At 33.7% G+C, this 16,666-nt stretch overlaps 1 protein-coding gene across 5 annotated transcripts in view; it reads right to left on the reverse strand.

The window, feature by feature from the left end:
• The window catches only part of LOC112047624 (P protein), a 57,228-nt gene extending 45,376 nt beyond the window's left edge, over window positions 1-11,852 (reverse strand). The window contains exon 1 of one of the 5 annotated variants that reach the window (XM_052882842.1): window positions 11,686-11,852. In XM_052882842.1, the coding sequence (XP_052738802.1) occupies window positions 11,686-11,837 (152 nt within the window). In that variant the 5' untranslated portion in view covers window positions 11,838-11,852. Of the gene's footprint in view, window positions 1-8,742; window positions 8,950-11,685 lie in introns of those variants that run through there. The other 4 variants (XM_024084795.2, XM_024084794.2, XM_052882843.1 and 1 more) reach the window with 4 other exon arrangements.
• Between the last annotated feature and the right edge of the window lie 4,814 nt (window positions 11,853-16,666).

A 16,666-nucleotide genomic window follows, 5' to 3' on the forward strand; every position in this document is an offset into this window, starting at 1 on the left:
AGTATACATTTCATCACGCTATGATCAATAGAAGCAGGACAGTGAAGGGAAACGTTGGGGAAAACGGAAGAAGTTACTCCATTTTTACAGCGATACTACTGTAAGGGCTGGATTAAAGAGTTCTGAGGGAGGACGAACTAGTCTGTACTAATAATATTACATAAAAAAGTATCTAAAGTATGTAACGGGCAATGTTTGGATCTACTGCACCGATATTGAAAATTCTTTTACAACTAGATCTCTCTTTAAATCTACTATATCTATTATGTTCCTACTTGAAAGATCGTTTCCGCTTTACATCTGAAATTTATCATCTCAATCTACTTTCTCGAAGTGATAACAGTTTGGTCCTACCTTGTTCTAAAACAAAGTTTTATAGCAAGTCTTTTCAATCAAAGGATACGACATTATGACATTCTGAACCATTTTTTTCACCAGTATAGCAAAACGTTGAGCTGTAATTTCATGCCCAAAAATATTTCCTTTTTGTTTGGCCGATCGTTGTGCAGGACACGTGTCATGGCATACATTCTCGATTCGCGTTATCGCATTTTTTTGGGTTAAAAAAGTCATTATGTTGTTTATCTCTTAGTTGAAATTTGTTTAGATCTGTGATCAGGTTCAGCCGAAAATTTGTAACAAACAAATAAACTCCATGATTTTTTATAAGTACCTATAGTGTACACTACTCTTAAACATCAAAAACGGTATGGGTAGGTATATAAAGTTGTAACCGCTTAAGGAAAATACTTAAAAAAGTCTATGTTATTGTAAATCTATATCGAGGTAGTTTCCCGGAAAATAAAAGTTTTTGAAAATGTAGTTCAAGGCATTTTATATTCTTAATAGACTTACAAAAATTAGCTCTTAAAAGCTTAATATTTTACGAACGGATCCTTATATCAAAAAAATATTGGTAGAAGACCCCTAATATCTTTCAAAGACCTTCCAACGGTACCCCACACTATGAGATAAAGGAAAAAAAATCATTCCTACTTTACATGCAGTAAAAAAAAAAATATTATACAACTTTGTTCACATTTTCAATGTACATACTCGTGCAAATTTACAGCTTTCTAGTATTAATAGTCTTTGCGCTAAACCGCGGATACATGGACGGACGGACGCGCGAAACTATAAGGGTTCCTTGTGGACTACTGAACCCTAAAAACAAAGTCTGCCTGCGTGTCTATGTTATTGTAGAACTAGTACGCGATAAACTCTAAAACCACAGAATGGATTTAAATTTTTTTTACACATACGCATGTCATTTGCGATGTTTATGCCAACAAACAATTATTTTTTTCCGACTTTTTTCAAAATGACTATTATTCTCGTTCCCATTTCAATTAGTCGGAATATACTGTTAGGAGTGGTATACAGTCTAACCTTAGATCGAATCTACGACCGCTCGATGTTGAGCCCGCCTCTTGACCGTTGAGCTAACTGGGTGATAATAATTGTATAAAGATGTATTCCTAAATAATTTAACATTGTTGTTTGTCACCCTGTTTGTAAGCCCGCCAACCCGCACTGGAACAGCGTGGTGGGACTAAGCACCATATCCCCATAAGTAGAGATGCCCTTTGACGGATGTTAGTTGGCATATACGAAATTGAGATTCTACTTAACAAATGTCATCCGGTGCCTACTGACAACCCTTCGTGGATATCATACAGTAGGTACACTTACCTACTGTATGATATCCACGAAGGGTTGTCAGTAGGCACCGGATGACATTTGTTAAGTAGAACTACTGTATGATATCCACGAAGGGTTGTCAGTAGGCACCGGATGACATTTGTTAAGTAGAATCTCAATTTCGTATATGCCAACTAACATCCGTCAAAGGGCATTTCTACTATTTAATTGTTTAGTCTAAATTGTTTAAATTGTTTAATCAAATGACAAAATGTCACTACATTTTGTCATTTGATTTGATGTTGTTAAAAAAGACTAACCAATTAATTTAATTAACATAGCATTTTTTTTTTACCTTAAGCATATAAGCCCGTCATTCGATGGTATTTAAGATAAATGATCGCTAAGTAAGTCACCGATTATAAAATTATTGACGTTGACCGTTCTTTGTTTACGTCACATTAATAGGTACACTTGATAATGCTCATAGCCCGGAACTAATCTCTTTATTGCTTAGATAATGATAAGACATATATCAAAGGGGCCTAACTTAAGAAAATAATGTTCTTCTTTGAATTGTAGTGCTTTAAAATACATTAACAAATGCACTAGTTGTCTCTATAATATTCGAAAGTTCTTTTCGATTTCTCCAGGATTCCGTCATCAGATCCTGACATGATTACTATGGAACCAATTGGAAAGCAAACCCTTTTAAACAAAAAAAATGAATTTTTCAAATCGGTTCAGGCGTCTTCGAGTAATAGGTAAACATACATAAAAAACACTTGTTTTTGAAGTCGGTTAAAAATGCGAGTGTGATATAGGGTACTGTGTGACTTAATTACTTCTTCTATGTTATAGATATGTAAAATAAAATATTTCGGTTTCGATGCGCGGCAGTGTATGAAGACAGTGCAAAGAACTAGTACCTCGTAAACAAAAGCCCCATACGAGTAAGCCTACCATTTGGCCAACAAGACATTTATTACTAGCGCCTCAAACATCGTTGTATTTGCACGCTGTGGTTTTTAAATATTTTACCATGAATTCACAACGTTTTTATTAGTCATAAATTATGTTATAATATATGTACTTATTATACAGAGTTTTTCTTTTATAATTACTTATGTACTTTATAAGTACAATAACGTAGCATACAACCGCGATTTATGTATTATTATATTTTAACACACTTTGTTTAAAGAAGAAAGAAAGAAAGAATAATGCGTTTATTTCTAAATTATGCCACACATCACAATATCTCTAGTACATCAGGACATCCAGGACAATACACTGCGATATGTGGCATAACCCAGAAAATGGCCCCAGCTCAGCTTATTGCTGCGTGACCATTTGAATTAAGACACGTGTTTCAATATTTTTGCCATGAATTAAATTTAACAATAATAAAAGTTTTCGTCTGGCTCTAGGACTCAATCTGGGTACACCATTGTGCTTAGAGCAAAAATGTCCATGTGGAAAAGAGGTAAGTAAATTTGGAATTCACGGGCTTTCATGCCAAAGGAGTGGCGGTAGGCTATTTCGGCATGGCTCTCATATAAAATACAATAAAAAGGGCTCTTGCCACCATACATATTCCTGCGCTAATCGAGCCGTCAGGAATAAGTCGGGATGATGGCAAGAGACCTGATGGATTGACGCTGGTTTCCTAGGAAATGGCGAGCCCTAATGTGGGACGCTACATGCGTTGACACATTAGCACCGTGTCACATCAGGGAGACAGGATCAAGACCGGGAGCCGCAGCAGAAAAAGCTGGAACCGGTAAGTGGCTTAAGTATGTCTCTCTGACAGAGAGTTACATATTTGTACCTTTTGCCGTGGAGACCCCTGGGCCATGGAGTGGCAGTGCCTAAAAATTTTACCGAATCATTTGACCACGGCTAGTTGCCTCGACTGGTGACAGAAGGGCTGGCTCATTTTTTGCGCAAAGGCTGGCTGGCCTGGCTGTCCAGCCCGGAAATGCAGCCAGTATTCTTGCCACCATTCCACGTGAGCATGATATGTATAGTTATTGGGATAAGTTAGCTTAAGTTCCAATAGCATAAATGAAATTGTAGTTAATAAAATATTATTTATGTAGTTCGATTTTTATAATTGGTCTCGTCAACAGCTGGAGTTATGGCCTATTGGAAATCGTTCTATGCGCCCTGTATAGAAAGTGGTCTATGAAACGTCTGTCGGGTTAGCTACTCAGTTTTATGTTTCCGCAAGTTAAGCCACTTTTCTTCTGGCGTGTCGGCATGCGTCTACGTGTAATGTACCTAATCTATTAAATAACCTACTCCGATAAAGTTAATACTTGAGATAACTATTGTAAAACGTTCCAGATACTGGTTGTTAAGTATATTTGAATAATTATAGGTACAGTACACAATTGTTTTAAGTAATTTCTTCCTTATGCGGTGTTTTTAATATCAGTATTGAAAACACTGCAAAATTATGCCAAATAGGCTCTTAAAGTTTATTTTGTTTTTGGCACCGTCTTCAAACCGATCAATAGAAAGGACCCACGATGTTATTTTTCGCCATAAACGCCACATTATCGGCAAATTCGTTTACTTATTTTCATTTTAACAGAAAATTCCTGAATTGATTTTCGTGAAAATTAAATGGGACTAATCTCGAAGCATACATAACGAAGATATAAGGTAACAAACATAAAAAAAAAAACACAACCGTCTAATTAAGAACCTCCTCGTTTTTTAAAGTCGGTTAATAAAAATGAAATATTTTAGAAGTTTGAATTGTTCACAAAAAAGAAATTTCGGATTTTTTTTACACTTTACGACTGCACAGCCCAAGATTTTTCTTCGTGGCAAAATAAACAAATGCATATTTTGTCTCAGTCAAGAGGCGTACTTTTGAGGCAGGAATGTGGCGGGCCAAGGTAATTAAATATTTGACAACATTATTGCAGATTATAGTTTTTACCGAATAAAATTAATTTGTCATCAGAACTTGTTTTGTATCGTGTGAACATTACAAGCACTTCTTCTATTAAAATTTAATCGATTGCATGTTATTTAATAATTTTATGGATTTTATTGTCTGAGATATATATTATTATTATTTGTTCTTAGATGCAAAAATGCAATGCCTACTCTGAGGACACATTCCGGAGCTGTATACAAGGATCCCTTATAATTTCGCGATGTCGCAGTTTAGCTCAGAGACTATTACTACTAGTACTACTAGAAAGCTGTAAATTAGCATTAGCATGTACATTAAAAATGTGAAAAAAGTCGTAAAATAAAATCTTGAAATATTTTTTTAGGGTACCTCTACTACTTGTAAAGTGGGGATAAATTTCTTTTTACTCGTTTACTTTATAGTTTTGGGTATCGTTGGATAAGTCTTTAAAATTTATGAGAGGTATTCTACCAATAAAATTGTGGAATTAAGTTTTTCACAAACCCCGGAACCATGGACTTTTCTGTCTGATACTTATTATATGTATATCTTCGTTTTAAGTTTCAGCCAGATCAGTACAGTAGTTGCGGCGTTAAAGAGTAACAAACATCCATACAAACTTTCGCATTCATATTAGTAGGATTTGTTTTATAAACATCCTTTCTGGATTAGTTTTTTAGGAATTCATTTGTGAATACCTGGTACCTTATTTACCCGAATGTCTAATAAAAATCAATTTATTGTCATCATCCCTATTTGTGTGTAATGTGCCTACCCTAGTTACACCGTCTATCCACGCCACTGATGTCTTACCCCAGTCAAAGCCAGGGACTATACAGTATAAATAATATCATACTACGTATGACTCACTGTGCCACCTGTTTTGGGTTTCGTGCCAAACTTTTGCTACGTACTCGTGTCTAAAAAATCGCTCGGAACGCGAGCGCCGCGAGAGGCGAGACGAGGAACGAGACGATCTACAACTGCTAGGCTATTCTGTGACGATATTTTTATAACTCGCAAGTGCGAGTTATAAAAATATCGTCTCTCTCTGTTTAACACGATACTGCAGAATGAGAAAGATAGCGGTGAATTCGAAACTCGCACTTGCGAGTTATACATAACATCATTAGAGAATAGCCGTGCTGCTTATTCACTGGCCCCGTACTTCGCCTCGCCACTCGCGCGAGAGTGTAAAAGAGGTTTTTATTTCATTAAAAGTTGAATGTTACCACAAATAAAATCATTAGTAATTAATTGTTCACCCGGGAAAGAATAGTTGATTGTTAACCGAGGGTGGAAAGAATCAATTCCCGAGGTATTTAGACGCACGAGCGTAGCGAGGGCGGCTATAGTCCGAGTAGGAATTGATATTTTGCCCGTGTTAAACACTCTACTTTTCATTTCGAATTTGAGGAAATTTCATTTCGATTACGAGGAAATTATAATTATTGACTATTTATTTGGCCCGCTCTTGGAACGTCGGTAAAGCAGTCGTCCAATTTGAGAGTTGTGGCTACTCCCCGCTAGGCGGCTCTCTCCAAGGTTAAAATCTCGTTTCATCCTACTCGAAGAACCACTTATGTTATAGAATTCACATTTCCTTTGGTAGAATACCTAGATTGCTTATTGCAAGATAAAATTACTGGTTCACATTTATATGGCTTTTAAGATAAAACTTCAGATAGCACTCTGCACTATAAAAAGAAAGACGTCTTCTTTAATCCACCGTCTTGGGGAGAGAGAAAGCGCGAGAAGGAATGAGACGGCAAATGGTTGTTCGGAAACAAAATATAACTTTAGACAAAATTCGATTTAGAAGAAACTGATTCACTAACTTTGACGTACGTTAGGTGACAATTGACATTAACGAAATTGAGATTCTATATAACATTGTTAAATGTCATTCGGTACCTACTGAGAACCCTCGTGGATATCATACAGTAGGTAAATGACATTTCTCAGTTGATTTGATAATTTTAGGTTGTTATTAATGACAAAATTAGTGAATAGACCCTCAGGACAGTGTAGGTACCTACTAAATTATCATGCTTACAAATAAAAATTAATTTATTGTTGTTATTCGCTTTTTATCTTGCCATTGAACAATAAATGGTTTAAGACCTTAATGCATTACTCCTCGACGATATAATGGTTGTTATGTTAATTAATTATTGTAGTTTAATGATTGTTTGGCTTAATTAATTCCAGTTGTAACTGTAATTTATAATCATACCCATACATAATTTGACTTTAATACCTTAAAGTCAAATTAATGGAAAAAGTTAGATTTGCTTAGAAAAGGATAAATAAGGGGAAAACGATGACATGGATGAAGTACGTGCAAAAGATTATATCTATACTAATATTATAAAGCTGAAGAGTTTGTTTGTTTGTTTGAACGCGCTAATCTCAGGAACTACTAGTCCGATTTGAAAAATTCTTTCAGTGTTAGATAGCCCATTTATCGAGGAACGCTATAGGTTATATATTATCCCCGTACCTATTCCTACGGGAACGGGAACCACGCAGGTGAAACGTCATTTAACTATAATTATGTGTAACACAGTACGTAGATGAGTTTAAAGGATGTAAAGTGAAAGTTGATATCAGCGGCGTAGCGTGCTTTGGTGGGGCCCTGTATAAAAATTGGAAAAGTCTTTTCTTTTCCAATTTTTTCCAAAAGGAAGAAAATCGGAGATTAGATATCCCCGTCATTGCAAGAAGCGTAAAACATTTCATATCCCTTTCGCTAGAACACATCTCGGAAACCAAGCCCCCGTTGCTCGTATATGCGCAAAATATAATGAACTATCTCGTTCTATACCTGGCATCGACATATTTTCCAATTCTTATAGTGTCTTTAAAAAAAAACTCACCGATCATCTGTCGGTGAGTTCTTCCCCATAATAATTTAAGTTAAGTTATATCTGTTATTTTGTTCCTTGTGTGGTATTTGACTGTTTACATGTTTTTTAGTTTTTAGTGAATGTTGTGTGCACTTGTCATAGATGTACGTATAAGTCAATGTGAGCTAGTTATATATTATTTGTGTATGTCTCTATATGTATATTGTAAGTGTACGTAAATAAATAAATAAATAAATTCCTGTGACCTAAACACAGAGTTCTAAATCAGAGGTTAAAAGGGTAGTAAGCTAACCTTAATTTTTGAAATTGTATTTATAAGAAAATTGGTGCATAAATCATGAATATAAAATAATAATCACTATCAAAACACCTAAAAGATTGAAAGCCTAATAAATTGACTAATGTCTTAATTTGCCATTTTTCAAGTTGTGTTTCTGAAAAATGGTGTGATTTATCAGTAGATCGATTAAATAAAAACATACTTTATTTAATATTTTTTTAAATGATATACTGTCATTTTTCAAGTTTTATTAACTGTGATTGTGATTCATTATGTGTGATTGTGTGTCACTATGTAACTGAATAACTATCGTTAAAATGTACCTACTTATTGCGGTTGAAAAGGGAACGAAACCTTATCTTTTACGAGTATAATAAGTCGCAGGTTTCCATTTTATTATAACAGATAAGGTAAGAAGTTGCATAGAATTGCTTAAACAATAAACAAATTAACATTTTTTTTTGTATCAGAAGTTTTTTATGAGTCATTCCGTTAGATAGGTACATTTGAGATAAGTGTCAAGAGCGCGTCGAAATCTAAAGAAAATGGAAGCGCTTATATGGAAAAGTACTGCTTGGATTTTCTTTAAGCTTTCAATATTGATGCAAATTAAATTAATCGGTACTTTTGAATTACTTTTTAAGGTTCTGTTCACGCCCTATACCAATCTATAAAATGTTATAAAAAAACTCCTCCGACGTGTCTGTCTGTTCGTGATAAACTCGAAAATTGTTGAAGAGATTTTCATTTAACATTAGGTGAGATTGTGGTCAAGGGCTAACTTGTAGAGAATAAAAAAAAAACGTGTCGATACAACTCAACCCTCTGAGTTACCTATATCCTTAACTAAACAATGCATAGCATGATATTTTTCTTTTATAGAAATGATCCACGCGCAGTCACGGGCATTTACTATCTAATTATAAAATAAATTAGTTAAGTATAAATGCATTTGTATACATAAATGTGCGATTCGTAAGCGATAATGACGAACAAAATATTAAGTGCAGTTAACTAACCAACACCAAGTAGTATCTATATAAACAAACAGAACTTTTTAGACCTTAAAACTTCGTACACTTGTTAATTTAGGGCATGTATACTCTTTAATGTAAAAACACTGGCCACAAATATACACGAAAAAGAAAATACATAGATTCGCGCGAAAGCCCGATTGTTTTCCTTTTAATTTTATAAATAGAACGCGCGCTCGCATTGGGCGATGGCGTCCGACTGCCAGCGCCAAGCCCGTGGTAAATATAAATAAGTACAACGCGCATTTTTATCAGTTTCACGTTATCATAGAAATTATTGTATATAGGTACATAATATAATGATTTAATATGATAATTTGCATCACACAGAAGCCGGTGACTCAACTGAGAGTGATTTATGCAGCATAAGTATCTACCATTCATGTACATTACCATTCCTACTGTTCCTAAATTTTTTTTTATCATTTACATCTATTGAATGTAAGTGTTATATTTCGTGTGTATGGGAGATAATATGATGTTTGGCATAATGTTGAAATAAACGCATAATTCTTTTCTTTCTTTCTTTATCTAGAGTTTTATACATGTTTATTGGTGATAGGGCAGTTGACTCATATCAAAGGACGTGTCCCAATTTTGTATGGAGGCTGGGCCTTTATTCCGAGTGTCAAGGGAGCAGAACAAATTATTTTCATCTTAAAAGAACATAAAATATAGGACTTAAAACCTAAAATAATGTTTTTTTTGGATAGTGCATTTTTTTCATTAATTAATTGTATAGAATGTAATTTTTTCATCAGCTGACAACCTTAATTAAGAATTTTTATAATGGCAACATGCTAGTAACTCACATCCTGTCAGATTGTCATTTGTCAGTAATCTTCGCATAGTCGTCTTCGTTTAGGGTGTTTTTAAGGCAATTTAAAGAATTGTTTTGATTCATGCTTCTCTGTCTACGATTTAATGTTTTCGAAACGAATCATATTGACAATATGACATGACATTGACAGCTTACACCGGATATGAATTCAATTCCAGTTATATTTATTGGTTATTTAAAATATTTTATTATTTTAAACATAGACAATATTTAACCGTATGTTTAATTTGTAGACAAGAGAGCAAAACAAAAAAAAAACATCTAATTAATGCGGGTTCCAAAAAATCTGAAAATTATTTTCTAAACAGCAATTTGTATTTTCTATCCGTAAAAAATACTAACGACTTGCTTATAAATTATAAATAATAAAGGCCCAATTTTGGGACATATCCACACAATATTAATTTCGCATAGTACTTGCATGGATAAAGGTTCCAAAATATAACAATATTAATTAACAAAAAGTTGAAGATTTCATAATAAACTTAATTAAAAAATTATGTATTTTTAGCAGACCCAGAAGTTAATTACAAAAATAAGAAAACCAATGTTGAATAAAGGTTATGATTCACAACGTTTGTCAGGACAACTTAATTAGCAAATGAAACTGTAACCAAAATAAAACCCTAAAATGGCAGAGAATGACTTGAGTGGAGTCACGCACTTGTGAACGTTGTGTGTAGGGTTAAAGACGTCTCAGGCAGTTACTCTCCTAGTCTTGAATTTTCCACTCACTCACTAGGGTAAAGAAAATTCAACGCCTCCCATTGTTTCGTAACCTAAATAAGGCCCCTGTAACAAACGCATCCTTTCTACGATCGCAAACACTTCGAAAACTTCACGTGATGTCGATGTCAATGTCATTGTAATACCAATACAAAAATATAATAATTATTTTGTTTTTATCTATGCCTAAACATTTGGTTCTAAAGTTATTTAAAATCAATAATATACCTTATATTAATTATATTTTCAGTAAGAGTTGCCAAATAAGAAAAATATGCTAGATTATGTCTATTAGTTTTCTCGTGCGGTGAAAATATGACAGCGAAAGTAAAGTCAACGACATTATACTGTACTTGTACCTACGAAGTAAAGTCTACCTAGCGTCTCTTCGGACACTCTTATCAATTAAAAATACTGAAACTCACTGAATAGTAATTGGTACCAACCTGTTTAAAGATCGTAGCTCATTAAACCCGGCCACCACCACCACCCGACCTGCACCGCCTCGCCTCGAGTGGTTAATATTCTTCGTATGGATTTGTATAGGCATACGCTCACTACATCAACTCCGTACCATCACCGGATCGCCTCGCTCGTGAGGTGTCTACGCGCCGACTTCGAGTGGACCACTCGATGATAGCTCACCTGTCGGCATGCTTGCCTCTCGTGAAATACTCGAAAATTCGTTGACCACGCGAGGTTCATTGGTGACATCGCGCCTATCGACGAGACGGTGCGGGTTGGGTCCCGGGTAGCTCTAATGAGCTCCGACCATAAAGTACCTACTAAGTATACAAAAATTTGCTGGCAAAAAATTCATCGCGATTTTTCAATCAGGTAGGTTACCAACACAACATTAATTACGTAATTAATTTTTTTTTGTAGCTTCGATGGATGGATTGCTATAATTATTATATTAAATAATTATATTATAATGTGCTTATAATATAATTATGTTTTTTTAGTGTTCCGAGCATCCGAGTATGAAAACGGAACCCTTAGACGATTATAATTAAGTATCGTATTTTCGTTTTGCAATCATGAATCATCTAAAAATGTGTTTTTACGTAAAGTGGAATTAGTATAATAGTGGTGTAATGGTAAAAATAAATATAGCAGGTAGCAACTTTATTTTAACTAAAAACTCGTATTTATGTCATTTCGTTGAAATAACCATGTTAGATGATCGTAAAATCAAAACAAACCACTGTCGCTTGATGTAAAATGTAGTAATTTCGTTGAAATAATTAAATATATTAAATAATCACAAAAATTAAAATACGATTTAGTGTAGTGACTGATTAAATGAATGTAACATCGAGATACGAATGGCAAAGAAAATAAATTGAAATTATACTTACTGATTATTATTATAGTGCTTAATAGTTTTTCGCAATTCCTTAAAACTTCTTGCACTGTCACGCTTTTTGAAGGATTTTTCTCTTAAGCTTCTGTAAGCTGCTCCAACGAAGAAAACACTCTCGCCATTTTCTAATTTCTGTACGTATTTCATGTTACAGCCTTTGATTTAAACTCGTACTTACAATCTCATTTGCTGGTAGAAATAGCCGAGGAAAGTGTACATTTAAATTTAAAAATAATCAATTTTACACTTTTATTTTAACGTGAAATGTATACTTTATTATGAGAGTAAAATCTGTCTGACCATTTTATATCATAACAGGAGAAATTAATACAAAAAAAAATATATAAAATCTTTGATTTTTTTTAAATTTTTAAAACGCGCATAATTTATACTTCCTTATACCGAAACCGTATTTGGGCCGAAAAAATAAATAATCCAACAAAGAACGATTTTAATTTAAAGAAAATATGTGCTAATTGAAGGCTGTAGTTTAGGTAAACATTTTTGTACAATGACTACATATTTAAAAAAAATAAGAGAAAGGCTGAACATTTTTTAAGAAGGGACTTTATTATTTTTTTATAAACTGGCTTCACAGCTTAGGGTTCTAACCTCTCAGCATGTAATCACTTCACGAGACAGACTGGACAAAAATCAAATTAAATTAAATACACCTTTTCCTGAATATTTATACAAAAATATTATTTAATACCTATTAATGAGACTACCAAAATGTCTCGAGGTGTAGAGCTCCGCGAACCGAAATAATTATGACATTTTAAACTGTAAACATGGTTTATAAAACAATTATGATTGTTCATTGTATAATTATTAACAAGCAGACGCTCCAGACTTTATCCGCGTGGAGTTTGGATATTTAGGCTTTTTAAAGTTGCAGATTAACGCCTAATACGCCTTGTACAGTATCATATGTATATCTCACATATACGTATACATGCGGTATGTATGTTTTGTAGTCAGGCGTTAGTCTATTTTTAATGGGATTCTCTGTACTTTCATATATTTGTTACCTACGATTAGTTCTACAAAATTTATATTTTTTTGAAAAACAGTTGTTTGGATTTGTATATACTCAAAAAAAATTACATATTTGGCTGCATACGATTTTATTATATGTATATATTTCAGGCCAAAGTTTGAAAAATGCTATACTAGGGAGGTTCCTCAGTTATTTAGTGAACCAAGGGACGTGGGGCTAATTAACAGTTATAAATTAAATAAAATAAAAAAAAAACATTTTTTGAGATCTTTGATATGTACTTAAAAAATGTACATATTTGGCTGTTTACGATTTTATTATATGTATATATTTCAGGCCACTATAAGTACCTATATTTGTTATATAAATTCGCCGTTTTAATTCAAACGTTGACGTGTTTAAAGTGGCATAAGAACAAGGGTTGGCACAGATTTTCACAATGCGACATACGTCTTTATATTACATATACAGATCTTATTTATCTCTATACTAGCGGACGCCCGCGACTTCGTCCGCGTGAAATGTTAACTTTCAACCCATATTTCCCAGCAGTTGTCTACTACTATGAACTATCTCCCTGCCAAAGAAAATGCCCACCAGACTATACAATGTCGTTCCAGGTATACCACCTTATAAAAGTACATGGAAATGATTATAAGATGTATAAATAATTGGCTCAATAAAAGTTGTTTCTTGAAAAAAAAACCTTTTTTTATCACTATTTTTGCTCAAAAAGTTCGACATTGTATCAAAGCTACGAAGTAAAGTTTGAAGCTGTATTGTTTTTTCTGTTGTAACAAGCTTAACAAACATGAAAACGAACAAACAAATTAATCATAAGTCTTCAAAAAATGTCGTAAAGCTCAGGCTGTATGGTCAACGATCTTTGCTTGTCCCCGTTGGGGACAAATGAAAGACGTAAAACGTTGTATCACACTTTTTTTATATACCTATACTAGATGGCGCTGGCGTCCGTTATGCCACGGTAACGTTTGGTGTTACAAATGGTCTAAGTAATATCCCAAATTGCAAATAAATGTATAGAATTCGTCCAGTTTTATTATAAGTATAGATTACAGCCTTTCTTGATGAGTACTGTTTACCAACAAAGAAATTAGAAATGAAGGTAGAAAACGCATGTCATTTCATAACTTATTTATTTCAAATTATGTATGGTTTGTTTATAAAATGTTATATAAAATATATTAACCATATCTAATTGTTTTAAGCTTACTAATCAAATTTATTTTCATTAATTTAAGAAAAAGTTAATTATAATTACTATTAGGTGTTAAATGACTAGTGATTTATACCCTCATTTTAAATTTGTTTGTTGGTAGACAGTACTCATCAAGAAAGGCTGTAATAAAGTAATGATTTCATTATTGAAGTAGAATTATTAAGATTTTTTAGATACAAGTATGTTGCCGGGTAGAGTAGGCCAGGGCCGGGGATGACATTCCCTTTTTATCGATTATACGTCAAGATTAGTCAAAACTGAATGACAAATCATTCAGTTTTGACTAATCTAATGGAATGGATTTTTTCGGGATAAAAGTAGCCATGTTACTGCATAATCTTCTATAAACTCCAGTGTTAAATCGGTTCAGCCGTTTCAAAGATTAGTCCGGACAGACAGACAGACAAAAATTAAAAAAAATCTTGTTTGTGGTTTGGTATTGAGTAAATAACTATCACAGATATACACTTCAATTTTATTTATATGTATAATCAAAGATATAAAAATGGTCGTTTAGCCAAGCTCACAGTCCTATAATAAAATTTCTACGCTGCTAACCCTGATTTAAGTTAGATCAAACGAAATAATCTATAATTAGACTTTTTGCCTAACCTTGATTATGAAGACAACCGTAAATATTTAAAAATGTACCTACCTATTTTAGTAACTACCCATTTTAGTAATTCTTATTCTTACTAATATTATAAATTTGCTACTTTGTCTGTAAATTCATAGACATGATCTATCTACATTTTCACAGTAAAACTAAAATTTTATAACATTTATTATAATTATAATTATTATTTTGTATAATACGGTTTATATATTAGAATGTAGTAATTTATATGTTTGTATAATATTTATATTATTATTATTAGGTACACACCACCTACAGATTAACCTATACTAATATTATAAAGCTAAAAAATTTGTTTGTTTGTTTGAACGCACTAATCTCAGGAACTACTGGTCCGATTTGAAAAATTCTTTCAGTGTTAGACAGCCCTTTTATCTAGGAAGGCTATAGGTATAGGCTATATACCTAGACTTTGTAATTTTAACCGCTTCAAGCGTACTTTGATTTGGCGTCACAATATTTTGCTCGCATAAACAACTGAAAATGCCGCGAAATGTGGAGTGTAGCTGCGGGTGCGGGCGTGCAGTGGCGAAGCAATCCCTCATGCAGTGTTACTTATGTAAAACAACGTACCATCATGAATGTTTAAACATAACTCTGCAACGGTTCGCGTCACTGTCTAAGGAATACCTAGCCTCCTGGCAGTGCCCCACCTGCTCCAACGTTTCCAACCGCAATAGAGGAAACCGAGACAACACTCCGGTACGCAGTTCCATGACCCCTGTTGAAGAGACTACACCGATCCTACCTCCCCAACAAGATTGGCGTGCCTTTACACAGGAGCTGCAGGGAATGCTCAACGGGTGGCGTTGCGACATCGACAATACCTTGAGCCAGATTAGCAATGATATTAAAACTACACTAACCGATTTGAAACAAGAAATTAAATCATTGCGTGCGGACCAAAACAGCTTAAAGAGTGGCCTGTGTAATCTGAACAAGGAAGTTGACGAAGTAAAGTCCTCAGTCCAATTTCTATGCGAGCAAAATGCTGATATGGGAAAAAAAGTGCATGACCTAGAAAAACTGAATAAGGATGCGCAAAATTCCTTCAATATTATCTCAACTTTAGAACACAAAATTGACAGCCTAGAACAACAAGCAAGACAATGTAACATTGAGATTTGTAACGTTCCTGATAAGCGCAATGAAAACCTTCTCACAATCCTTGAAGCTATAGGATCGTTTATTAAATATCCAATTCAGCATAAGGATGTTGTATCAATGACAATAAACCTAAAAATATCGTTGTCAAATTCAGCACTCTCGCCACTAGAAATAACATAATAAGCGCGTTTAGAAAGGTAAAAAATATAAAAACCGATCAAATATGTATCTCCGGTCATCCACAAAACGTGTACATGAACGAGCACCTCACGTTAAAAAACAAAACGCTTTTTCGTCGATGCCGCGAGGAAGCAAAACAATGTAATTACAAGTACGTGTGGATTAAAAACGCAACTATACTCGTCAGGCAAAGCGACAACTCACCCGCGTTTGCTGTACGTTCACACAACGACCTTATTAAATTCAAATGTGCCAGTCGTGTCACTCCTATGGATACTTAAAAATCAACTTTTATTAATATATATTATCTTTTCATGTTTTCTACCCTACTTTAAAACTGTGTATACCTATTCGTGTTATGATAAAATCAGAGAAACTCAATATAATTTTATTAACAGCTGTTCATTTCTACATACTACCTATCACAAAACTACGAATAAAATCTTTAGTTACGTTGTAATAAGGGTTATTTCTTTAAGTAAATTATATTTAAGCCTTTGTATAAGTGCAGCATCGTTGATTATTCTGAGCAATTTTTTTAATCATTCCTTGGTCATTTTATTAATTTTAGTCTTTATTTTATTATTTATAGTCATTTTATTATCTTTAGTCGAAAAATATAAAACCCGCCACACACTGTCTGTTAACCTGTTGAAGTTCCTTTTCACCTACATAAACACAAGCCTTCTATTAATATTGATTTATAATTATGATCGTAACAGTGTATAACAACAATATAATAATTTACTATCAAAACTGCGGGGGTATTCGCAGTAAACTACAGACCTTGCACATGAATATTTTAGCAAATT

Source organism: Bicyclus anynana, chromosome 8 (genome assembly GCF_947172395.1).
Source record: "Bicyclus anynana chromosome 8, ilBicAnyn1.1, whole genome shotgun sequence".
NCBI classification, from domain to species: Eukaryota; Metazoa; Arthropoda; class Insecta; order Lepidoptera; family Nymphalidae; genus Bicyclus; species Bicyclus anynana.